The 22,806-nt window shown below is 52.5% G+C and overlaps 9 protein-coding genes across 9 annotated transcripts; 5 read left to right on the plus strand and 4 right to left on the minus strand.

The window, feature by feature from the left end:
- Positions 1–41: 41 nt before the first annotated feature.
- On the plus strand, positions 42–1,243 carry argB (ornithine carbamoyltransferase). Its single transcript, XM_025719811.1, has one exon. The coding sequence runs from the start codon at positions 49–51 to the stop codon at positions 1,144–1,146; it is 1,098 nt and encodes a 365-aa protein (XP_025573685.1). The 5' UTR covers positions 42–48; the 3' UTR covers positions 1,147–1,243.
- Positions 1,244–3,048: 1,805 nt separating this feature from the next.
- On the minus strand, positions 3,049–4,320 carry BO80DRAFT_426620 (sucrase/ferredoxin-like domain-containing protein). The gene is made up of 2 exons (XM_025719812.1): positions 3,837–4,320; positions 3,049–3,770 (listed from the first exon to the last, which is right to left on the minus strand). Exons 1-2 carry the CDS (start codon positions 4,218–4,220, stop codon positions 3,096–3,098), a joined length of 1,059 nt encoding a protein of 352 aa, XP_025573686.1. The 5' UTR covers positions 4,221–4,320; the 3' UTR covers positions 3,049–3,095.
- A 478-nt stretch (positions 4,321–4,798) lies between these two features.
- On the minus strand, positions 4,799–6,683 carry BO80DRAFT_426621 (CAAX prenyl protease RCE1). Its single transcript, XM_025719813.1, has 4 exons — positions 6,261–6,683; positions 6,170–6,210; positions 5,703–6,083; positions 4,799–5,649 (listed from the first exon to the last, which is right to left on the minus strand). Exons 1-4 carry the CDS (start codon positions 6,313–6,315, stop codon positions 5,128–5,130), a joined length of 999 nt encoding a protein of 332 aa, XP_025573687.1. The 5' UTR covers positions 6,316–6,683; the 3' UTR covers positions 4,799–5,127.
- A 317-nt stretch (positions 6,684–7,000) lies between these two features.
- Positions 7,001–10,396, plus strand: BO80DRAFT_436237 (ssDNA endodeoxyribonuclease RAD2; the record flags this gene model as incomplete). The annotated part of the gene is made up of 1 exon (XM_025720948.1): positions 7,001–10,396. The coding sequence occupies one exon, from the start codon at positions 7,001–7,003 to the stop codon at positions 10,394–10,396; it is 3,396 nt and encodes a 1,131-aa protein (XP_025573688.1).
- A 170-nt stretch (positions 10,397–10,566) lies between these two features.
- Positions 10,567–12,915, plus strand: BO80DRAFT_478079 (flavin-containing monooxygenase; the record flags this gene model as incomplete). Its single annotated transcript, XM_025723271.1, has 4 exons — positions 10,567–11,195; positions 11,247–11,257; positions 11,305–11,557; positions 11,611–12,915. The coding sequence occupies exons 1-4, from the start codon at positions 10,902–10,904 to the stop codon at positions 12,913–12,915; spliced, it is 1,863 nt and encodes a 620-aa protein (XP_025573689.1). The 5' UTR covers positions 10,567–10,901.
- A 380-nt stretch (positions 12,916–13,295) lies between these two features.
- Positions 13,296–15,635, minus strand: BO80DRAFT_466279 (Leucine Rich Repeat domain protein). Its single transcript, XM_025722775.1, has 6 exons — positions 15,485–15,635; positions 15,285–15,425; positions 15,126–15,236; positions 14,935–15,059; positions 14,354–14,879; positions 13,296–14,289 (listed from the first exon to the last, which is right to left on the minus strand). The coding sequence occupies exons 1-6, from the start codon at positions 15,584–15,586 to the stop codon at positions 13,615–13,617; spliced, it is 1,680 nt and encodes a 559-aa protein (XP_025573690.1). The 5' UTR covers positions 15,587–15,635; the 3' UTR covers positions 13,296–13,614.
- Positions 15,636–15,807: 172 nt separating this feature from the next.
- Positions 15,808–17,955, plus strand: BO80DRAFT_410638 (uncharacterized protein). Its single transcript, XM_025717934.1, has 3 exons — positions 15,808–16,071; positions 16,125–16,205; positions 16,264–17,955. Exons 1-3 carry the CDS (start codon positions 15,892–15,894, stop codon positions 17,725–17,727), a joined length of 1,725 nt encoding a protein of 574 aa, XP_025573691.1. The 5' UTR covers positions 15,808–15,891; the 3' UTR covers positions 17,728–17,955.
- A 702-nt stretch (positions 17,956–18,657) lies between these two features.
- BO80DRAFT_446651 (uncharacterized protein) lies at positions 18,658–19,837 on the plus strand (the record flags this gene model as incomplete). The annotated part of the gene is made up of 5 exons (XM_025721565.1): positions 18,658–19,067; positions 19,124–19,256; positions 19,306–19,402; positions 19,487–19,629; positions 19,679–19,837. 5 exons carry the CDS (start codon positions 18,658–18,660, stop codon positions 19,835–19,837), a joined length of 942 nt encoding a protein of 313 aa, XP_025573692.1.
- Positions 19,838–20,352: 515 nt separating this feature from the next.
- On the minus strand, positions 20,353–22,596 carry BO80DRAFT_494922 (uncharacterized protein; the record flags this gene model as incomplete). Its single annotated transcript, XM_025723912.1, has 3 exons — positions 20,353–21,237; positions 21,291–22,398; positions 22,451–22,596. The coding sequence occupies 3 exons, from the start codon at positions 22,594–22,596 to the stop codon at positions 20,365–20,367; spliced, it is 2,127 nt and encodes a 708-aa protein (XP_025573693.1). The 3' UTR covers positions 20,353–20,364.
- Positions 22,597–22,806: the final 210 nt, after the last annotated feature.

Raw genomic sequence — 22,806 nt, forward strand, 5'->3', positions numbered from 1 at the left:
CTCTCATCCAACCTAATTTCCTCCACAACCATGCCCTCCCCTATCCGCATGGCCGCCGCCCGCTACGGGTCAGCCACCACCACCACCCGACACGCCCTCCGGCGCTACACCACCCAGAGCAGCGCCACCACGCCCCCAACCTCCCCCTTCGCACCCCGTCACTTCCTCTCCACCGCGGACCTGACCCCGACGGAATTCGCAACCCTCGTCCGCAACGCCTCCTCCCACAAACATGCCCTCAAATCCGGGCTCCCCCTCCCCCCACACCTCCGCGGACCCCTAACTGGCAAAACCGTCGCCATGATGTTCAGCAAACGCAGCACCCGCACCCGCATCTCCACCGAAGGCGCCGTGGTCCAATTAGGCGGCCACCCGATGTTCCTGGGCAAAGATGACATTCAGCTCGGCGTGAACGAATCGTTGTACGATACGTCCGTGGTGGTGTCTTCCATGGTGGAGTGTATTGTGGCTCGGGTGGGCAAACATGCCGACGTTGCGGATTTGGCGAAACATTCCACCGTGCCGGTCATTAATGCCCTCTGTGATTCGTTTCATCCGTTGCAGGCCGTGGCGGATTTTCAGACCGTGTTTGAGCATTTCACTGGGGGGAAGGGCGGACAGAAGGGGCAGGGGTTGGGGTTGGAAGGGTTGAAGATTGCTTGGGTGGGTGATGCGAATAATGTGCTGTTTGATATGGCTATCAGTGCTGCGAAGATGGGGGTTGATGTGGCGGTGGCCACGCCCAAAGGGTATGAGATTCCGAAGGATATGTTGGAGATTATTGAGACGGCTGGGGAGGGGGTGGAACGGCCGGGCAAGTTGTTCCAGACGAATGTGCCCGAGGAGGCGGTTAAGGGGGCTGATGTGTTGGTGACGGATACGTGGGTGTCGATGGGACAGGAGGAGGAGACGGCGAAGCGGTTGAGGGATTTCGCTGGGTTCCAGATTACGCCGGAGTTGGCCAAACGGGGTGGTGCCAAGGAGGGTTGGCGGTTCATGCATTGTCTGCCTAGACACCCCGAGGAGGTCAGCGATGAGGTGTTTTATAGTCATCGGTCGTTGGTGTTCCCTGAGGCGGAGAATCGCTTGTGGGCTGCCATTTCGGCGCTGGAGGGCTTTGTGGTGAATAAGGGGAAGATTGAGTAAACGTTTTGTGGTGTCGTTGTATAGTATACTCCATGTGTGTGATTAGCAATTGATCTGGTTTGCATCCTTCCAAGACATCACTTCACATCAAATCAACTCTTCCTACGTCATTTGTGTCTGTGGACTAGTAAATACAAACAAAACTCACGTATACTCCAACTCGATGACATGATAGAAAGGCGAGTCTGTTTACTCAGAAGCACTATTATCAAAACTCAATGGAAGTCCAGTATGTCAAGAAGTCAATGAGGATCATCTCCAAGCATATCATGGATATATTTACAGTCCCGTGGTCTGTCTGGCTTGGAATCATGTGAGGATCCATTTTACGAAGCTTTCTCGGCGGGTGTGGGCAGCGGGCGCCTTGGAAGTGCGGAGTGACCTTACGGAGTACACTATCAGATATGCATGCGGGGCTTTAGAAGTGTTTTGCTGTGTCGCGATTACGGAACTGCTCGCGAGACGTACTGGTTGGCGATTTTGACCTATATGTGAGAGTTCGTTGACGGAATGGATATTCTTGATGAAGGAAGTCTGAGAGAGGGGCATAAACAGTTTTATCGTGCTTTGAAATTGGGGCGATCCGGGGATGTATCCTATTTTGGAGGACCTTCATCGGGATTTTTGTAATGTGGCGGCGCCTGCAGGTAAAAGGGGGGTTGAGTTGCATGGCTCGGGTTCTCTTGGTCCAACTGTTTTGCTTTTCCAGGCTGGTCTTGCTAATGGAATGAAAGAGCTCTTTTAGGTATCGTAGTGTTCGACGACCTCTCGGCTTGGAATCAGATGGTTGTTTTCGAAGTCTTTATCAGCCACCAGAACGTGTAATGATCCGAGGTATAATCAGGTAGAAGTATGTCCCTTTAGAGAACTACTGAACAGCGTTTGTGAAGACAAGAAGAGTTTCCACTTACTTATCTAGCTATATACCTATCTCGGCATCCCGGCTGCGGCTGCGGGGACGGGGAACCGTCGGGAAGCCGAATGTGGAGATTCTGAGAATCCGGGGTTGGCGTTTTTGGTACGTAATCTATCCTTAGATTAATAATGTCTTACTTTATAACTAGGTCTTAGGTTTCAGACAATAGCAGTATATATTGTATTTGTGTGTCAAGATCCACGTAGGCCAAAAGGAATATATCCCTTCTTAGCCTCGGGCGTAGAAGGTAGAAATAAGCATGTCTCAACATTGTGTATACTCTCATGCCAACGTACAACTCATCTACTCATATCAAGCATCATCACCTCCCTGTGCCGCGCAAGACACTGGTTTCTGGCTTGGCATTTTGAGCAAAGTCCTTGTCGTTTCGCATCACATACTTTCTTTATTTGCTAGTCATGGCGGAGACGTCTAGACCGGAGAACAATGTCGACGTAGGTCTTGTCGTGGCTGTAGAGTCTAAATTTGCACTTTAAGTGTCTTGATCGATTTATGAGTGTGTTGATATGTTGGTATGTTGTAAATGGCGGTTACTATCACGTTGAGGCATGCAGGGTGCGAGAAGAAGGACATAGAGATGCTGGAAGTGGGATTATGTTGGGTGAAAGAGCGCTGGGAGTAGTTGTATGATTGTATCAGAAATCAGTGGGAGAAGTCATTGTCAGAGAAACAGCCCAGGTGATATGGCTGTCGTATGTCCCGGTGAGACGAGAAGTGGCTCATCTCGGTAGGTGTATGGAAACTTCCGCATTAATTCTTGACTCCTGGAGCAGGGCTAGGAAGTTGAGTGGAAGGAAAGGGGTCTCTTCGGTGGTGGCTTGAAACAAGCACCTGCCAGCATTGATTCTCAGTTGACCTACGCATCATGCATGAAAACTGTCCAGATGTATATCCGGATGCGATCAGAATCCCTTGCCTACGGAGAGTATGAAAGCACATCCGCGAGAAACCCCGTGTTGGCGTCCAAGAGATTCTATACAATACTATACAATCTATTCTAAGTATAAGCCGTCTACAACCTCAATATCCCACCATCACGATCAATCCCACCCCGAAAATGATCCGCAATGACCCTACCACCCAGAATAGTCTCCTCCACCACCCCCTGTACATGTTTCGGCTCTATCCGTCCATACCAAATGCCCTTGCCCGCCAACGGATGCACCGCGGAAGAGCCAGCTTCCTTCATGTCCGGGGGGATATACACAATCACATTGCCAGCGTACTTGTGTCCGCCCACGTGGCTGATGAGTCCGATATAAGCATGTTCCGGACTGTCGACGACATTGTGATCGCTGTCTACTGAGGTAAAGCCCTTAGTCTGCAAGACGCGCTGGAATTCCTTCTCCAGAACCGGGGCCATCACGCCGCACCGCATGTCGCGACCACCGTGGCCGCAGATTAACACGACGGGGGAATGTTGGAGGTCGATCGCGTCTGGGAACTCAGATGCTAGGCCAGCTTCGCGGGTTTTTCCACCGTGTTGGGATTTGCTGGGGAGGAGATATGCGCGGACGAAGGTTGAGACGTCGGTCTTGACGTCATTGGGTTCGGAGAGGGTCACGGGGATCGAGGGGAAGTATTTGAAGCTGGGGAAGAGGAAGGCGGAGGCGGTTTGAGAGGTAGCTGTGGATGTCGATGGAGATGAGGGAAATGAGGAGGTGGTAACGAGGATATTGTTGAACGGCTGGAGCAGCGAAGTCAATGTCAGCGACTTTGTTGGTAGCAGTCAAGTCAACGAAGGATCACTTACGTCGGCATATTTCCCCCCACGACCTAGGAGGCGCTTCAACCCTCGAACCAGCTCGCCCCAGTTCTGACCCTGACCATCCTCCTCGATGCGACTGGTCCAGTCTCGTTGGCCGGTGCAGACGAGAAGCTGCTGCGCGTAGGCCGCCATCGTTCCGTTGAGCGGTTGATCATAGTCGATCGGCGCGGGCATCGACGGGGTCGCGGGACATGAGCAGCTGGGCTCCGGGCATGTTTTGGTGACAGGAAACGGAGGAGGGATGTCCAGAGGAATGCGCGCAGGGTGTGAGCGAAGGGAGGTGGATGAGAAAAAGCGAGTCGTTGATGATGCACCGGTGCTGCTGGCCCGGGAGATTGGCGACAGGCAGTGCACCGATGCTGCACGCATTATCCTTGGTCGTCCGATCATGGCCACAGATATCCAGCTATGCCAATATCTAGAACATCGACTTGGACAGAACGGAGGGGCCTCCTTGGGCAGGGTCAGTTTATAGGGTGTTGAAAAGAGTAATCCCGAGACCGCGGAGGAATCGGGCGGTCGGAGATAGCGGAGATCTCCCGCCGCCATTCATAATCCGGCGGTGGTGACTGGACAATTCCAGAGTATGAACAATTGACCTTTATGGGTCGTAAATCTCAATATAGCATCTTTAAAACATTTTGACTGGCTTTGAATTTTTGTGCCTGTTGTAAATTCGCCTGGTCAAAAGTAATCCATGAAGTAAAGACCTCAACTGGTCTCTGTCAAAGGAATATATAGCTTCCGGCATACTACCACCGCCAAGGAGCCATTCCGCAACACCTCAGAAGGTGATCTCACAGGCGTATTGATCAGCTCTTACAAGGACCAGACGATCAATCGAAGCGAGAACCGCGATCAGAAAGACTTAGACTTGAACGTATAACAGCACTCAACTAGCATTGGCGCGGAGTTGTCAAGAAATCGATGTTTTATGTGAACAAGCGCTACGACGGAGTCTGAATGTCTAATGTCCCTGTCATCCGAGGTGTGACTGTAGATAATCGCCGAAATGTTATATGGTTTCCGGGAGATAGTTCTAGCTCGTCAGAATAAAGTTCAACCAGAACCATCACCGAAGCAGAGATAATGCTCCACGCCAATAGCAAAATAAGAACTAAAGCAGTACATGATAGAAACCGCACAAAGGTGCACATCATTAAATATTCACAATCACGCTTGGTGTCAGCAGCAGACAGTCACCAGACAAGGTCATATAAACTGAATATGAGAGATAAACGAGGTCGATCATGCGTGCGCTCGATGCTTGTCATGGTTATTTGGACGGACCCGAAAAGCTGGCCAATGCGTTATACGAATCGGTCAAAGGCCACAGGGCATAGAAGAAGCCCACTGCTCCTCCCACAAGAAGTGCGTAGTATGCAACGGTCCAGCCAAGACCGAGCGGACCAGATGCCACATCGTTGTTTTCTTTCCCTTTCACCAACGGGGGCCCCAGGGGTACACCGGCTTCCACTCTTCCCCACAGCCGGGGCAGACCGCACCAATTGCAGAAGGTGTGGGCGAGGATGACTGCCAGGAGTGAGCCGGTACGGAGATACAGAAACGTGGCATACCAGCCGAAGATGGTAGTGTAGCCAAACTGGAAGACCGATCGTAGGAGCGCTGCAATGACCGAGGTATCAGGATGGGTGAGGCGGAACTCATAGAAATGGTGCACATGAGCAATTCCGAAATAGAGAGGAGCCACGAATACGATGCGGCCGGGATCAACCTTGGCGAGGAGGTGAAGAGGGACGATGGCGGAGCGGAACATAACCTCCTCAGTGATTGGACCCTGCATTCACAGTCAATCGAAATGCTAGGCATTGCCATCGTAGATAAACTTACTGCGACATAGTTCCTCCATCCGATCCAGCTGCGAAGCACTGCGGTGACTCTATTGCCCCAAACCCACTCTCTCCACTCTCCCTCCGCAACACCCCGTTCAAATAGTGGACCGGCGAACAGGATAGCGGTCAGGAGCAAGCTGCGGGCAATATCCACAAGATTAACAGGCCACCATCCCAGGAAGCGAAGGGCCTCTGGCAGGGAAGCATTGTCTTTAGCATTGAGCAGCCACAGAACGGCCAAGCTGCTAATAATGCAGGACAATGTCACAGCTCGAATTCTGGCCCGAATTACCGACGGTGCATCTCTACTGAGAGTAGGGGACGGCCGGGTCGTCGGATTCACATAGAAGGGCACCACATAGACCAGGGTTAGTAGAACCTAGACGGGGATTAGATATTGTTGAGGAGGTAAACCATGGAGCTAGAAAGCCACATGGCCAATCGGTGAGAGCATGGTCGGCATACCGAGAAAAATGCAGCCGTCTGCGGTGAAATGGCGGGCTCATCTAAACGAGGATCAGACAGAGACGGGGCGATCAACAACCATTGAACTTACCGTAATCCTTCGAAATGAGGGTCCTGAAACGAGCCAGGAGACCGACAGGAGCCATATCTGGTCAGATGCCGATAATGGAAGATGCCGGTGAGCACTGACTGTGACCGATCCGATTAAGAGGAAACAAAAGCGGCTTCAACCACGAAGATTGATGATCATACCAGGAGAGGACAGGAGACGATGTCGATTAAAATCCACCCCAAGAACAATAGGCGATGAGCGCCCGGCGACGTGAACGCGATGTTGGACAAAGAAAAGCGAGGAGAACACGAGGTCGGCTGTGAATGCCGAGTTTTACAGGCATCTAGGCATTCAGGCAACGCCGGGATGCCTGTCAACAATGGCCGGATGCTTGCCACGACCGCCACCCAGATGCATTTCGAGTACCTCACTCGCTCAGTTATTATAGACGAAATGCAAAACTCTATCAACAATAAGAAAGCCAGTAGGACCTGTCTGCATGCCGCAACGAGCCGTACCATTCAGTCACGTGGTGCATAGTACCAGTCACATGCAATGATGTCACCTGACACCCCGATAAGGTTAAAGTAGGACAGCTGACCCACGTGATATCGCGCCGCTCGCGTCGACAGGTGGCGACGTCCCAGTTCTTGCATCGCGTTGCGTCAGAACTTGATTACTCGACCTATGGTCAATAAACTGCATTTAATGCACACGTCTATGACGCGCGTGCAAACTATTGTCGACCAAGGCTATTAATCTGGAACTGCCAGAGCATCATGGGTGTCCATGGGCTCTGGACGGTCGTCCAGCCTTGTGCACGACCGATCAAGTTGGAAGCTCTGAATAAGAAGCGTCTGGCGGTGGATGCCTCCATATGGATATATCAGTTTCTGAAAGCCGTACGCGACAAAGAAGGCAATGCACTTCGAAACTCTCATATTGTTGGCTTCTTCCGCCGGATTTGCAAGCTCCTCTATTTCGGAATTAAGCCGGTCTTCGTTTTCGATGGTGGCGCACCAGTGCTAAAGCGTCAGACTATAGCAAACAGGAAGAAAAGACGAGAGGGCCGACGAGAAGATGCAGTGCGGACCGCTGGGAAGCTACTGGCGGTGCAGCTGCAAAGGACCGCCGAAGAAGAGGCAGCCAATCGTCGAAAGGGCAGGAACGAGAAAGAGGAGGAGATCCCGGATAATCCTGTATACGTCGATGATGCGTTTATGACCGAGAACGAAAAGCGCCAAGTGCGGTCATTCAAAAAGAAGGACGCCTACCATCTACCTGATATGCAAGGGTCTCTGGAAGAGATGGGGGCCCCCAATGATCCACGTATTATGTCCCAGGAAGAGCTGGAAGAATATGCGAGACAGTTTCATCAAGGGGAAGATATCAACCTCTACGATTTCTCGAAGATCGACTTCGACAGCCCATTCTTCGTCAGTCTTCCGGCAACAGACCGGTACAACATTCTTAATGCGGCCAGACTCAGAAGTCGTCTGCGGATGGGGTATTCAAAGGAGCAACTAGACAACATGTTTCCTGATAGGATGGCCTTTTCGAAGTTTCAGATCGAGCGAGTGAAGGAGCGAAATGATTTGACGCAACGTTTAATGAATATTAATGGCATGAATGGTGAGGATACCCTGTACAGATCAGGACAGCGGATTGCCGGAGAACGTGGGAAAGAGTATGTCCTTGTCAAGGACGATACCATCGAAGGGGGGTGGGTTCTTGGTGTGGTGGGGAACAAGGAAGGTCACGAAGACAAGCCGATTGACGTTGATCAATACGGCCAGCAGAAGATGTTTGCTGAGAAGGAAGATCTCTCTGATGAGGAAGATGGAGGATTTGAAGATGTACCTATCGAGGGCCTGAACCGACTCCCTAAGCTCCCTTTCCTTCGGGAGGGCGTTCTTGATGAGTCAATCAGAAGCCAGATGCGAGACAGAAGAGGAAGCTCTGGGGAAGGAAGTTTTGGATTGCAACAAGCCAATGATGATTCCCTCTTTGTTGAAGGTGATCAACCCTTATGGGAGCATAACCGCCATGAGACCGATGATCTGTTCAATGGCAGTGACGAAGATGAAGCGCTTCAGCGAGCGATAGCCATGTCTCTTGAGTCAGGGACCGCCACCAAGGATGACACTGATCTACCTGAAATCTCACTTAATCGAAATCATGCTGCACTCCCACCTATCGACGAGGCAATTTCGAACTTTGCCGACCAGAGTGATGACGAGGAAATGGACTTTGCAGCCGCCTTGGCGCAGTCTAAGAGGGTAGCAAAGCCAACAAAAACGATAGATAACCCTTTCGATGGTCCGTTGCCCTTTGAGTCACTCAAGCTCGGGAAGAAAGCCAACAACGAAAAACAAGGAAAGAAAGACGACAGTGCTGGTGCGTCTGAAAAGCAGCCTGCAAAAGAAACCAAGGATACCCAGGTGCTACCGCCGTGGTTCTCGGGGCCATCCCAGGGTGCTAATGGCGTTGAATTTATTGCCGATGAGATCGATGATCGCTCAGTGAAAAGGCTGCCCAAAGACACTCCTACACAGGATCATGTGTTCATCCGTGATGAAGATATGCGGGACGTTGACACCGTGGAGACGTTACACTCGAAGGAAGTGGTTGATTTGGATCCAACGCCGGAACGAGGGGACGAGAAAGCCCAAGAGATCACGGCCTCACACGAAGCCAGCCACACCGAAGAGATCACTCCCATCAAAGCAAATGTGGTAGAATCTCAGGATACCGAGGCATCGGCAATTCCTAGGGAGGATGTCATTCCAGATGGAGCACATAAAGATCCCATGACGGGGGAGACGCTCTCTTATGATGCTCAAGCAGATATTGCAGATTTTGAAGCATCTCCTTCGCCTGAATTTGAGGACGTCACATTACAGCCAAGAACTGTACCTGTGGAAGAACCGCCATTGCCCGATCAGATGGATCTGCCGGAGGAATACTTTGATCAGGAAGGATTTTCAGATCCCGAAGATGAGGATTTAATCCAACAACTTGCAGCCGAAGGCGAAGAGCATGTACGCTTCGCAGCGACACTGAATTCAGCGGCTCACATTGAAACACCATTTGACTACGAGCAAGAGTTAAAGCAACTGCGTTCTCAACAAAAGAAAGACCGAAGAGATGCAGACGAAGTGTCCCAAGCCATGATAACCGAATGTCAGCAACTGCTGACGCTATTTGGCCTTCCATATATCACAGCGCCTATGGAGGCCGAGGCGCAGTGTGCAGAATTGGTATCACTAGGCCTTGTGGATGGCATCATCACTGATGACAGCGACATTTTCCTGTTTGGAGGCACGCGGGTGTACAAAAATATGTTCAACCAAAGCAAGTTCGTTGAGTGTTACCTGACTACGGACCTGGAAAAAGAATATTCTCTCTTCCGCGCCAAGCTCATCAGACTTGCCCATCTTTTGGGAAGCGACTATACAGAAGGTATCCCTGGCATCGGACCGGTGACTGCCCTGGAGGTCCTCACTGAGTTCGCAAACCTGGAAGAATTTCGTGATTGGTGGACTCAGGTGCAAACGGGACTCAGTATGCACGATGATACTCATGCGACGTTCTATAAGAAGTTTAAAAAGCAGGCAGCGAAAATCTTCTTGCCACCGTCTTTTCCGGACCCTCGGGTTGATGTCGCATATCTGGAACCGGAGGTGGACTCGGATCCATCCCCCTTTCAATGGGGCGTACCTGACTTGCACGGTCTACGCAACTTTCTGATGTCAACTATCGGCTGGAGTCAAGATCGTACTGATGAAGTCCTTGTGCCTGTCATTCGCGACATGAATCGCCGAGAGCAGGAAGGTACTCAGTCGAACATCACCAGCTTCTTTAGTGGACCGCTAGGGGCGGGTGCCTTTGCACCTCGTGTCCGAAGTGGAGGCCAGACGAGGATGGAGAAGGCTTTTAGTCGACTCCGACAGCAAGCTGTGCCCACGGAACAGTCAGACTCACTCGATGTAGAGGGCGATGCCATCTCAGATGGTGCTTCAGAGACTCAGGCGCCGCCCAACCACACATCAGGTAAAGAAACGGGGACAAAACGAGGGCGTCGTGGACCACAGACTGCAAAGGATGACACCGATGGCACCGGAGACAATACTGCAACCAACAAGAAGAGACGCACCCGCCGAGGTGCGAAGTAGATTGCGACTATGTCGATCACCAGCAAGGCTTGATGATGGTCTGCCTGGTTGTCTTCCCCGGACTCGGCATCGCGTTGATCCGACCGACCGGGGGTTTGTTGTTTCGGGCGAGAATCGATGGCGGATCTGCGAGTGGCAGCCCGGCAAATAATCGGCTGCAATCCATGGATTGACCCGTATCGCAAAAGCCTCGGTTTTGGCATCTTGCAGAAATTGGCGTTGCTTGACAAGCGATAAGCCCCCCCTGTCTAGTCGCATCATTGCCGGCCGCAATGGTGTGATCCCGGTACCCCCTTCGACTTCCTTGGTCGGCTCTCAGGACCACTCGTGAGGTCAGATATGGTGCGGATGGCGTGCATGCGGTCGGAAGAGGGGTTATACTTCGCCAAGTGCATGTTCCACGTTAATCTCGCATGCCCCTCTATCAGAGCCGTCTTAAAAGGAGACCTGCTGGCCCACGGACTCCTGCAATGCGAAATTTCTCATAGAGCAAAGTGATTCAACCATGGCAGCAGTGAAAGGACCCCAAATCATACAAAGCGACCTTGTTTCGTTAAATGATCATGAGCACCACCCCACGGTGTCTCTTAAGTCGCTGGTCAATGAGACGGTCTTAGCCGACAGAACAAAGGAGGAAGCTCGTCCAGCTTTCGAAATCGAAGAACACCCAATTGATCAAGTCCGTCCAATCAAAGTCGGTGTGATTGGAGCTGGTCTGGCGGGGATTACAGCGGGGATCTTGTTTCCTGCAAAAGTGCCAGGTCTGGACCTGCGGATCTATGAGAAGAACGCCGGTGTGGTATGTAGTTGCTAGAGCACGATCGCTGTTACTTTCTAACATGGAGTACAGGGCGGCACCTGGTAGGCCAAACACAGTCATACTTGCGATCGCTGGTGCTAATGAACAGGTTCGAAAATACCTACCCCGGAGTACGATGTGATATCCCCGCGCATGTCTACCAGTCCGGTTTCTCGCCGAACACACAATGGACTGAAGAGTTCGCCCAAGGACATGAGATTCGCGAGTATTGGCAAAGGCTGGCGCGCAAATACGACGTTCACAAATACCTCCGACTCCAACAGCAAGTCGAGCAGGCCGTGTGGCTGCCTGAATTGGGTAAATGGCGTGTGACTCTGCAGGATCTCGGGGAGTCCAAACGAGTATGACCATATGATCTCTATGATCATATAACACGGTGGCTAACAAACAAAAGCGATACGAGGAAGACCTTGACATGGTCATCAATGCCATCGGCCACTTCAACGCCTGGCAGCTGCCCGACTACCCTGGGATAGATCAGTTCTCCGGTGCCCTTTTCCATTCCTCCAACTGGAATCACGATGTCGACCTGAACGGCAAGCGCATTGCGCTCATCGGCAACGGGGCGTCCGGATTACAAGTCCTGCCCTCGATCCAACCCATTGCCCAATACGTAGATCATTACGCACGAAACAAGACCTGGATCGCCGACTCCTTCGGCACCTCTGGCGTGCGTCGACTCGAACCAAACCTCTTCTCCCCCGACCAACTCGAGTCCTTCCGCGACCCCGACGCCTACCTCGCATACCGCAAGAGCGTCGAAGCCGGATACTTCTCCCGCTTCGGCGCCATTTTCAAAGACTCGCCCGAGAACAACAGTCTCCGCGAGAAATGGACCGAACTAATGAAATCCCGCGTCGGCGACGACGCCGACCTCGCCGACAAACTCATCCCCGACTTCCCCCCCAACTGTCGCCGCGCCACCCCAGGCCCAGGCTACCTCGAAGCCCTGACCAAACCCAACGTGAACTACATCCAAACGCCCATCCAACGCTTCACCCCCACCGGCATCATCACCACCGACGGCATCGAACGCCCCGTCGACATCATCATCTGCTCCACCGGCGCCAACGTCGACCACGCCCCGCCCTTCTCCATCATCGCCAACGGCATCGACCTCAAATCCGCCTGGAAACACACCGGCCTCTACGGCTTCCCCTACAACTACCTCGGCGTCGCCACCCCCAACTTCCCCAACCTCCTCTGGATCGGCGGCCCCCACTCCACCGGCCACGGCGGCAGCGTCCCCAACAGTCTCGAAAACCAAATCACCTACATCTCCAAACTCCTCCGCAAACTCCGCAGCCAGGGCATCAAAGCCATGGCCCCCTCCCCACAAGCCGCCGACGACTTCGTCGAATATTGTGATAAATTCTACCCGCGCACGGTCTGGACCGCGAATGACGACTCCACGCCGGGCAAGAAGAACTGTCGGTCGTGGTATAATGGTGGTCGACCGGGGGGGAAAGTCCATGGCTTGTTTCCGGGGAGTGCGGCCTCGTTGAATTATCTGCGACGGGATCCGAGATGGGAGGATTGGGATTATACGTATGTCAATCCGAGTGGGAATCGGTTTGCGTATTTTGGGAATGGCTGGACGACGCGGGAGACGCTCCCGGATGCGGATCTCACGCCGCATTTGAAACGGCCGGATACGATTGATCTGAGGACGTATTTGGAGGGGTGGTGGGATGTTTAGTGGGTTGTGGGGTTGTGGGGGGGGGGGGTTGGTGTGATGTAGGGAGTAACTTTGCGAGGATCTAGATAGTTGCATCATGATGTTCGGAAGGTTGATGACTAGATCTATATTTATAAATATAGGAAACACCTAGTGAATAGATTGATCTGGAATTATGTGAACATGTCATTGAGATTTAGTAGATCCCAAAGGGGATTATTGAGAGATCCTTCTGATAGGCCGTCATCAGAGCCATGATAAAATACAACGTTGAATCGAGTCCCCGCCGAAGCTTTGCAGCGTGCCTTGGAGGTATTTTCTAGATTATAAAAGGGTTGAATGACCGATTATGCAAAGAGAATCGTTCGAATGAACTCATCCTATGACGACGAGCACACCTCAATCGGGATAATGCATTTTGCGTAAAAGTTATCAAATGAGCCATGGTCATGACGAGAAAATCTCTGCCTTTGCTTCCGTCACGGTGTGTGAAGGGTGACATGGAGTCTAGACATCATGGCCAATTTGAGGGTATAATAATTATGCAATGGATGCATGCATGACGACTGCCATCCAGACCCGAATATGTTGTCATAGGAAGAATATATTGATAAAAAAGAGGTCCAGTGAATTGTCATTCTCTGGGACACAAAAGGTAAAAGTACTAGACCCGCCACGCATGCCAGCACGCTTTGGGCGGTGTTTAAAAAGAGAATAAAATCATCGGAAGACCTTGAGCCCGTGGGATCGAGCGTAGGTAATCGCCTCGAGGGGGACGTTCTCGCAATTTCGGACGTAAAGGTGCTCGATTCGGGGGAGGTCGCTGTCAGATGAACGTGCATCTGCAAGCATTTTGAGTAGACGTCCTGTGACATCAGTGCCAGAGACGTCCAAGGCGGTTAGGGTTGACATGCCCTCCACCAAGGGTTGCACGGTCATATCGTTGAGGCTTGGAAGCTGAGGGACGCCGAGTTCAGTCAGGTTGACTGAATTCTCATTCAAGACAAGCTTCAGTTTATCGGGTGTGAGCGCTGGGCAACGGTCGAGCATGAGAGTGCGCAAGGGGGCTTTAGCGTCGACCAGGATAGTATGAAGGGTATGATATGAAACCCAAAGTAGATCACGAAACATGAGTGTATGGAGATTGGGGAGGTGGAGGGGTTGATCTTCAGGAAAGGGAAATTCATTCCCAGTTGGAGCGGCGCCTGCGTGGATACTGAGGTGTTCGAGGCTGGAAGGTAAGCTAAACAGGCCAATGTATACCCCCTTCAGATCGAGTCTTCGTAGTCGGGGGAATTGAACAGGGTCGAATGAGAGGTAGTACGGTGCCCAGACTCTGGGATACGAGTCCAGCCGTATCTCCTCAAGGCTGGGCATCGAACAGGGCATTCCTTCCTGGGCAGCACTAGTCAATACAACCAAGAGACCTATATGAAGCAGAATCACAATAGTCACGTACCGTAGCTGGAGGAATATATAGCGCCGCTACGCGACCCGGCGGCGGAATAGACGCCTCAGTGAAGAGGACAATACTGCGCAAATTCGGAAGATGAGAAGGCCAATTCACTCTGGACTCAGGTGACGGCTGCGCATTGTATATCTCGATTCGTTCAAGCTGAGGTAGACCTGTCAGAAACTTTGCAATGTGTTCCTGAGCCACGGGTGTCTGTTTCCCAATAACCAGAGACTTCAGCTGTGTCGAGGCCCTGAACAGGTCGTAAAGCCCGGCAGGTTGATTGACAGGATCTCGTATCTCAAGGTGTTCCAATTTCGGGCATCTTCCCAAAGCTTCGAGAATCTTGTCTTGGAAAGGGTTTGAGATATTGGTCATGACGGCATGGGTGAGCATGGCACGCGATCGTTGGACAAAGGCCCGGAATGAGCGCCATTGGACCTTGCGTCGGGCTTCGGTGAAATCAAGCTGCATCCAGAGATCTGGTTGTGAGAGCATTCGCTGCCATCCTTTGGAGACTCGTAGAAGGATCCTACACATTCACCGTAAGACTGTGTTTCCACGACTGCATCTGCTGAGGAACTCACGCAAGCTGTCGGAAATTGAAGTGCCGCAACACCATCATGGCCAATTCTAGAGGCAATACGGCAAAGGGATCGAGTCGCTTCACTGATGCTTTGTCTCTCACTTTGCAGAACATTTGAAGAACAGTCTAAACCAGTTAGCGCCTTCTAAGGGAATTCACTCCAGTGTGAGTTTCACGAAGACATTAACTAACCTTACGACGGGGATTCTCCATGGGCAATTTCTTCAAACCCCACCCATAAGCCTTCTGAGCCCTTTTGAAATCTCCAGTCAGTAGCAATGTCTGTCCGTATCGCAGAACGCCCTGACATCAATTAGCCTACGGTAAATCCAATTAACCATGGCAATCTACCCGTCCATCTAAATCTTTTTCGTCCCTCTTGATCATTTGACGAGAATCCTGGAGAGCACGGTCATACTGCTTGAGTTTGATGTACGTTGCGACTCGGTTGTCCAAGATGCTCATCACATCAGCGCCTTTACAATGGAGTGCCTGCGGGCCAATGTCTTAGTAGCGTTTCCTTATCGGACGCGGTGGACCGGGCGACGTACTTCAGTAAATGCGGAGAGAGCGTCTTGAAAGTTGCCCTGTCTGAAGAGCAGCTGGCCCCGCTGCTGCAAGGAGTCACCTTCGCCACGGATCACCCGCGACATGATGGGCAAATGGTGTCAATTACGAGAATGAAGCCGGGCAGAGGCAAAGAGGGACGCGCGAGAGACGCGTGCGATAAGAAAAAAGTGATAGATAATGGACGAGTTGAGGTGAGGCGGGCTGACATAAGGCAGTGGGGCGTGGCGGTTCACCCGAGAACCCCGGCTGTTTATGTTCTTCCCCTTTGGGAATCCCGCCGACCGTCGAAAAATAACAGTTCGCCCGACATTCGAAACCCCCTCAACAATTGAACGACAGCGTCTCACAATCCAGAGACGTCGGTGCCAGCGGAGCTTGCAGGCAAGCCATGGAGCCACAGAATCTGGAGGCAGCATCTACCTACATCAACAATGTCTTGCTGGCCAGGGGGCTGCTGAAAGGCGGCCGTCCCATTGAGTTCGCCAACCCTGAAGATGAGGACGGGGGCTCGGCGGCCACAATGGGGCGAATCATCAATTTGGTCAATGATCTGGTGCTGCGCAGAGACGTACGGGCTAGGTTTTTCTATAACGGAGGACGCATTGGCTGACAGCGACGCAGCGCGAAGCCGAACACCGAGAGAACTTAGCAACCACAATTCGGACCCTACGTGTGGAAGATTCGCAGAAGACAGCAGAGCTGGTACGATAGCTCCAATTGGATGGCTTGCCACGGAGCAAAGGCTAATAATCAGGTATAGGAAAAGGTAAAGACCAAGGCATCCGAATTGAGCCGCTCGCTGGCTCTCGCAGAGGCGCAAGAACGAGCCTTGAAATCGAACGTTGCCAGCGCCGACGCGACCATCCGAGGATTGAAGGAACAAGTGCAGCGCATGAAGACCACCATCCAACAAGTCCGGGCTCAATGCGCCAATGACATTCGCAAGCGCGACCTGGAGATGCAAAAGCTCAAATCGCACCTAGCGGAACGCCAGCGTGGAAAGCGGGAAGGATTGTCAATGACCACCATCAATATTAACCCAGCGGCCAGCCAAACATCCCGATCGAGACTCACGGCGGGTGGTGAGGGGATCAATGACCCAGGATACAGTTTGAAACAAGAGACAAACGACTTTTTGACCGAATTGTGCCAGACGCTTAGTGACGAGAACGACACCCTGATCTCACTGGCGCGGAACACCGTCGAAACTTTAAAAGACCTCCAGGGATTGTCACAAGCCGAAGAGGACGACAAATATTCGACTGGAGTGGCGAGTGTCGGGCCCAGTCGATCCGTGCAAGGTTCGGTTACGGCACTTCCGACCTCATGCGACGAGCTATCCACGCAGATGGACCATGTTCTCGAACATCTTCGGACCCTGCTCACCAACCCGTCATTCGTACCCTTGGAGGAGGTAGAAATGCGGGATGAGGAAATAAAGCGACTTCGCGAGGGATGGGAGAAAATGGAAGGCCGGTGGAGCCAAGCCGTCACGATGATGGATGGGTGGCATAAGCGCATGGCAGACGGAGGCCACTCAGTACAGGCAGAAGAGCTGCGAAGAGGCATGGATCTTGACCTGCGCTTGGATATTGCCAAGGCTCTATCAAAAGACGGAGAGCGGGAACCAACCATACAGTCGCCCATTTTCGAGGACCAACAAGCCGAAGAAGAAGAGGAAAAGGCGGCCGAAAAGAGTACAACCGAGAGTAACCGTCGGTCTCCTACTCCGAAGAAGGCCCCACGGTCAACCAGGGAAACCAGGAGCAAGAGAGCCAGTCAGGCTTTGAAGGAGCGGAGTGACAATATCATGACTGGACGCTCGCCCCGGAAGGTCTCGTTTACCACTGGCCTACAAGACTCGCCGTCCGTCCCTAGTGTTGATGACGAGACGCTACAGGTAAAAGCACACCAATCTGAAGCAGTGACCCGTAGGTCATCCAGAAGAAAGCCGGAATCCAAAGTCCTTTCCCGTCCTCAGCCGAAAGATTCTCGTCTGGCCACGGCCGTGCAGGGATCAACCAGTCAAGCTCGCTTGAGCGTACCGCAAAAACTAGCGGCCGTTGAGAGCGAGGCCCGGGCTGCGGAACAAGCTCGCAAGGAGGGCGAAAGCAGGAAACGAGGGCGGGCACTCAAGGGATCCAGCAAAGGACACCGGGACCGCCGCCGAAGTACGCTGACCAGCGACGAGCTGGGAGAGCTGATGGGAATGCCCGCCAAGTGATGTTTTGTTCCATGATGATATATGTGCCTGGGAGACAAGCTTCTTCGATACCCCCTCGTTCAGTGTCTGAGTATATACCATGCCTGTTTTTCCTGCATTCCTACCTTGGAGACGACACAATCATGACCTGCCTCTTTCTTCGTTCTTTCTTTTCTCTCTCTCTCTCTCTCTCTCAATTTCTCCCTCTTCTTCCCTACATGGTTATTAGCAACCTCGTCTCGGTAATAGTAATTTAATGACGTAACCCTCGCGACTTCCCACCATGATTCCCGTCCTTGCCAATTGCGGAACTGTTGGGTCGATTTAGTTGGCAGTTCTGGGCTCTAGTATAGAGCAGTTTCCGTCCCGACCATGAAACCACTCAAGCGAGCCATCAAGCGGACCGTCGAAGCGAACCATCAGATTGCTTTTCCTCATACATCTGACTCCCCACTAGTATAGAACCATACCTCTCAGAAGTCAGCAGGGCATATGGACTCGACTCGAGACTTCAACCTTCCAATAGCAATTTTGGGACTCAGAGCACTGCGCATGCCTGATGTCCGGAACGGTCATTGCTAAGGAGTCGCTGAACCTCTAGACCAAGTATCGAGTCTTCGTCGCTGTCTACATCATACTGAAGGCATGAATTCAAAGACAATAAAACCCGGCTCATCTCCTAGTCAGTCGCTTGGGTTTCTTCATCCCCCAACTTGATCGGTGTTTTCTTTGCTTCTCAAGGTTTGTGTACTGATCGCTATATCGAGCTTTGCTTTGGCAACATTCGCTATTGCAGAAGATAACTCGAACTGTGGTCATCAGTGTCATTTTCTTGAGAATCTTTTTAGAGACCCTTAACTTATCGGGTTTCTTATACACTCCCCGACGCTCCTTCCTGCTGCAGCCCTTCTTGTTCCTAACGTTCCTGCCTTGAGCTTGCCTGCTGAAGCCATGTCTGCTAAATCCACGCCGTGTGGGGCCAGCTCTGCTGCAACCGAGTATAAGGGCCCGTTTGTGCTGAGACCTGGCGATCAATCATATCAATCGCCTCTCGTCGAGTACACACCCGTATCACAGGGTGCCCCGGTGTTGCCTTATGGCTATGTCACGGCTTGTGGAGCTTCCATACCTCCCAGTATGGTGCCTGTTTATTATCAGCCATACAGGTTTGTCTGTACCGTGCAAAATGAGCATGGCCAGCAACCTATGGAAGCAACCTATCGTTCAGCATATAGGCCCGCGACGGTGAACGAGCCACAACCGGAACAGTTCACCAACCACCTGCGGCGTAACAGCTCGCAGATCACAGACAAAAATGCCCAGGATCGTCTTGATCCTGTAGCTTGTATCTTTGTCGGAAAGTAAGACACCCAACATGTTTGAAGTATATGATGGGTTCAGACCAAACAACATCAAGTCTCCCAATTTGGTTACCACGAAAACGACTCCAAGTCTGCGTAAAAAGTATATTTCGGAATTGGGGAGACTGTTACGTCAAGGTGAACTTATCACCGTCGAACAAACTGTACAACGCATTTGTACAGTTCACGGTATGTGTGATGTTTCTCTCCTTGAAAGGCAGTGACTGATCAGAGCTAGAATGTTGAGCATGCAAGGCAGGCCCGGGCTTTCGCAAGAAACCCGGGAATATACCTTGCTGGTCGGCACCTCAGACTGGAAACGCCGAACAAGATCAGTGAGTTCTTCTGACCCAATCCATGTTCTATGCACAGCTTTTGCCCTTTCGGGTTGTCCGCACAGTGACTGATGATTCTCGTAGGAAGCTCTATGTGCGGCCACCCTGCTACCATGGACGAAATGGGTTCTTTGGATAGGGAGGCACATAGTACTTCTGTGGAGGAACACTGTGGAAGTTCGGAGCACAGTCATGAGTACCAAGGAAAGGGGAAACAGGTTGAACGGGTGAGTGAGCCAACTTCCGGCAGGTAGATGCTCGAGCTGATTCAAGAAGACTCCCGAACAGCAAGATGAACGGGGCATGTCGAGTCTGACCAGCCAGTTATTAACCGAGCAAGACGACCCAAACGTCTACTACGATGTGGACGCGGTCGAGCGGGTTCTGTTTGGCGGTGCGGGCCGACGGCCAGTTGTCTGCCTGGGGGCTGCGTAAAAAACAACCATTATCTCTTGCTCGTGTCTGTCGTGGATTCCATGCTGGATAGGTCGCATGTCCGATCTTGCTTGTTAAGGTAGAATCAAATATAGCATCACCTGTTATACCATGGTTGTTCTCTTGTCTGTTTGTTTCTTAGAAAGTTGCAGACAGTACGGAGTAGACCGACTGGCTTTATGCGGTTGGCCCGCCGACACCGGGGGAGGGTGTCGCGGGGTGATAATATAGTGTAAGAGACGTCAGTGGGCTGGATAAACCTAGAAATGGGCCATGATTCGGAGAATGTGAGATGGATGGTTGACACAGCCGGACGTGAGTTCAAAGCTCCTGTTATCGATTTCGAGGAGCGTCAGCTGTCCGGCCCTTCCCAGTCGGTCTCCCCACTACCAAGTGAAGATGGAAATTAGACAGTCATTTAATCTAGAATCAATGTTTTCATTGAGATGTGTTATGGACGGTGCTTTTTTCCCGGCCAACAACTCACCATCCACCAAACAGCCCCTGCATTCTTGCCTAAAACCAATCTACAAATCCACAAACTCCCCCCGCAATACCTCGCCCTTCTCCAGCCGATCCAAATAACCACCCACCTTATCCGCCATCACCCGAGTCTCATAGCCAAAGAACTTATACGCCGCCTTCCCCGGCAAACTATGACCGAACCGTCGAACGCAGATACCCGCGTCCGCATACCGCTCCCATCCATTCGGCGCATACGGCTCGATCACCACCGCCGGAATGCCCTGGTGGCGTCGCAGCACGCCGCGCTTATATTCCAGGGACTGTTGCTCGAATAGGCGCTGGCAGGGGAAACTGATCACTCGCGCTATCACTCCTTTGGTTTCCTTGAGTTGTTGGGCTACGTCCAGCGCGAAGGAGAGTTCCGCGCCGACGCCGATTAAAGTCACGGTTGCGGTGGGGGCTTCTTCGAGTATGTATGCGCCTTGGGCTACGCCGTCTCGGCGCGTTTGTTTAAGTTGGGGGATGGCGTGGCGGGACGTGGAGATGATAGTGGATGATTTCCTGGCTTCCAGGGCCGCGATCCACGCACCGGCCGTTTCTTCACTATCTCCTGGACGGATGTAGAGGAGGTTTGGCATGGCGCGGTATAGAGCTGCGAGCTCGATTGGTTGGTGTGTGGGGCCGTCTTCGCCCATGCCGATGGAGTCGTGGGTCGCGGCGTGGATGACTTGCAGGTGTTGTAGGGCGCCCATGCGGACGGCGGGGGCGGCGTACAGGTAGAACATGAAGAAGGAGGAGGTGATGGGGATGATGGTGTTGGGGGCGAAGGCTGCGAGGCCGTTGGAGATGGCGCACATGGCGTGCTCGCGGACCCCGAAGTGGATGTATCGGCCTGTGTAGTTGCCGTTGATGTTGCAGGTCGTGCGGAGGTCGGGCTGGGGTTGGTTAGGATGGTGGTTTTAGAGGGAGGGGGGGGGGGGGTACTTACGTGTTGGAAGTCGACCTTGCCGGGCCAGATCATGTTGACGGATGGGCTGAGGTCGGCTGTTCCGACCATGAATGACTCGATGGCTTTGGCGATGGGGTTGAAGACGAGCCCTGACGACGCTCGTGAGGCTGTTGGCTTGTCGGGGAAATTGGAAGGGATTAGATCTTTCCAGTTGGGGGGCAGCTCTCCGCGCATGCGCTGCTGGAACTCTGCCCCAAGTTCGGGGTACTCTGCGGTATACTGCTCCACTAGCTTATTCCATTGCTGTAGCAAGGACTCTCCACGGGCAGGGAGATCCTGGAAGAATTTCCGGGTCACGTCACTGATGACAAAGTGCTCGTCCGGGTTGAAGCCGTACTTTCGCTTCATCTCTGCCACATCTGGGGCTCCAAATGCAGCACCATGAGCGGCTGCCATGCCCTCTACCTTACTGTCTAGGCCGATAACGGTCCGGACGTTGATGAAAGTCGGTTTATCCTGAGCCGCACGAGCCCGTTCCAACGCCTGAACGATCCCTTCCACATCGTAGCAACCGTCTTCGACATCAATGACATCCCAGCCGCAGGCGCGCATCTTGGCGTTGATATCTTCTGTATTGGTCAGATCGACGGATCCATCGCAGGTAATCTGGTTATTGTCATAGATGATGGTTAGATTGTTGAGTTTGAGGTGGCCCGCGAAAGAGATGGCCTCGAGTCCGACCCCCTCCTGCAGACACGCATCGCCCACCATACACCAGGTATGGTTCGAGACCACATCATACCCGGGGCGGTTGAACTTGGCCGCCAGGTTCTTGGTGGCCATAGCCAGACCCACTGCATTAGCGACGCCCTGGCCCAGGGGCCCGGTCGTGACTTCGATCCCCTCGTGCTCAATCTCCGGGTGTCCGGGACATAACGCGTCGACCCGGTCGGAGTGGTAGGACTTGAGCTGCTCGAATGTCATGGCTTTGTAGCCGGTGAGATGCAAGAAGGTGTATTGGAAGAGGCAGGTGTGGCCATTGGACAGGACGAAGCGATCGCGATTGAAGTAGTCCGGGGAGTGTGGTGCGTATCGCATCACATATCGCCAGAGTGCGATCCCGATAGCGGCCATACCAATCGCTCCTCTGGCTGGGTCAATTTCTTATCCTGCTGGGCATGGGTTTACTGAAGACTTACCCGGGATGACCTCCGCCGAACTGCTGGCATAGATCGGAAATGAGGAGGCGGAAGGTTTTCAAGACGTGATCATGGTCTTGGGAGATCTGGCGCACCAGCGGCAAGGCCGATGCGCCGTTGCTTTGGGGGACGGGACCAATGGCCATGATTGCAAGTGTTATTGTAGTGGTGATTCATTGTGCGGGGGAATCTGGGCTACATTTATAATTCGAAAGAGCACCGACGTGGGGAAGGTGGATGAGGAGCAGGCCATGTTCCTCTGCTTCATGCAGTGGAGATGGCATGGCGATGGACGCGATTCTCCTGATCCGGTAGGATTAAGCACCTTGCTGTATCGGGTAGCTGGAGGCGCCGAG

This window comes from Aspergillus ibericus (assembly GCF_003184845.1).
Source record: "Aspergillus ibericus CBS 121593 unplaced genomic scaffold BO80scaffold_29, whole genome shotgun sequence".
Classification (NCBI taxonomy): Eukaryota; Fungi; Ascomycota; class Eurotiomycetes; order Eurotiales; family Aspergillaceae; genus Aspergillus; species Aspergillus ibericus.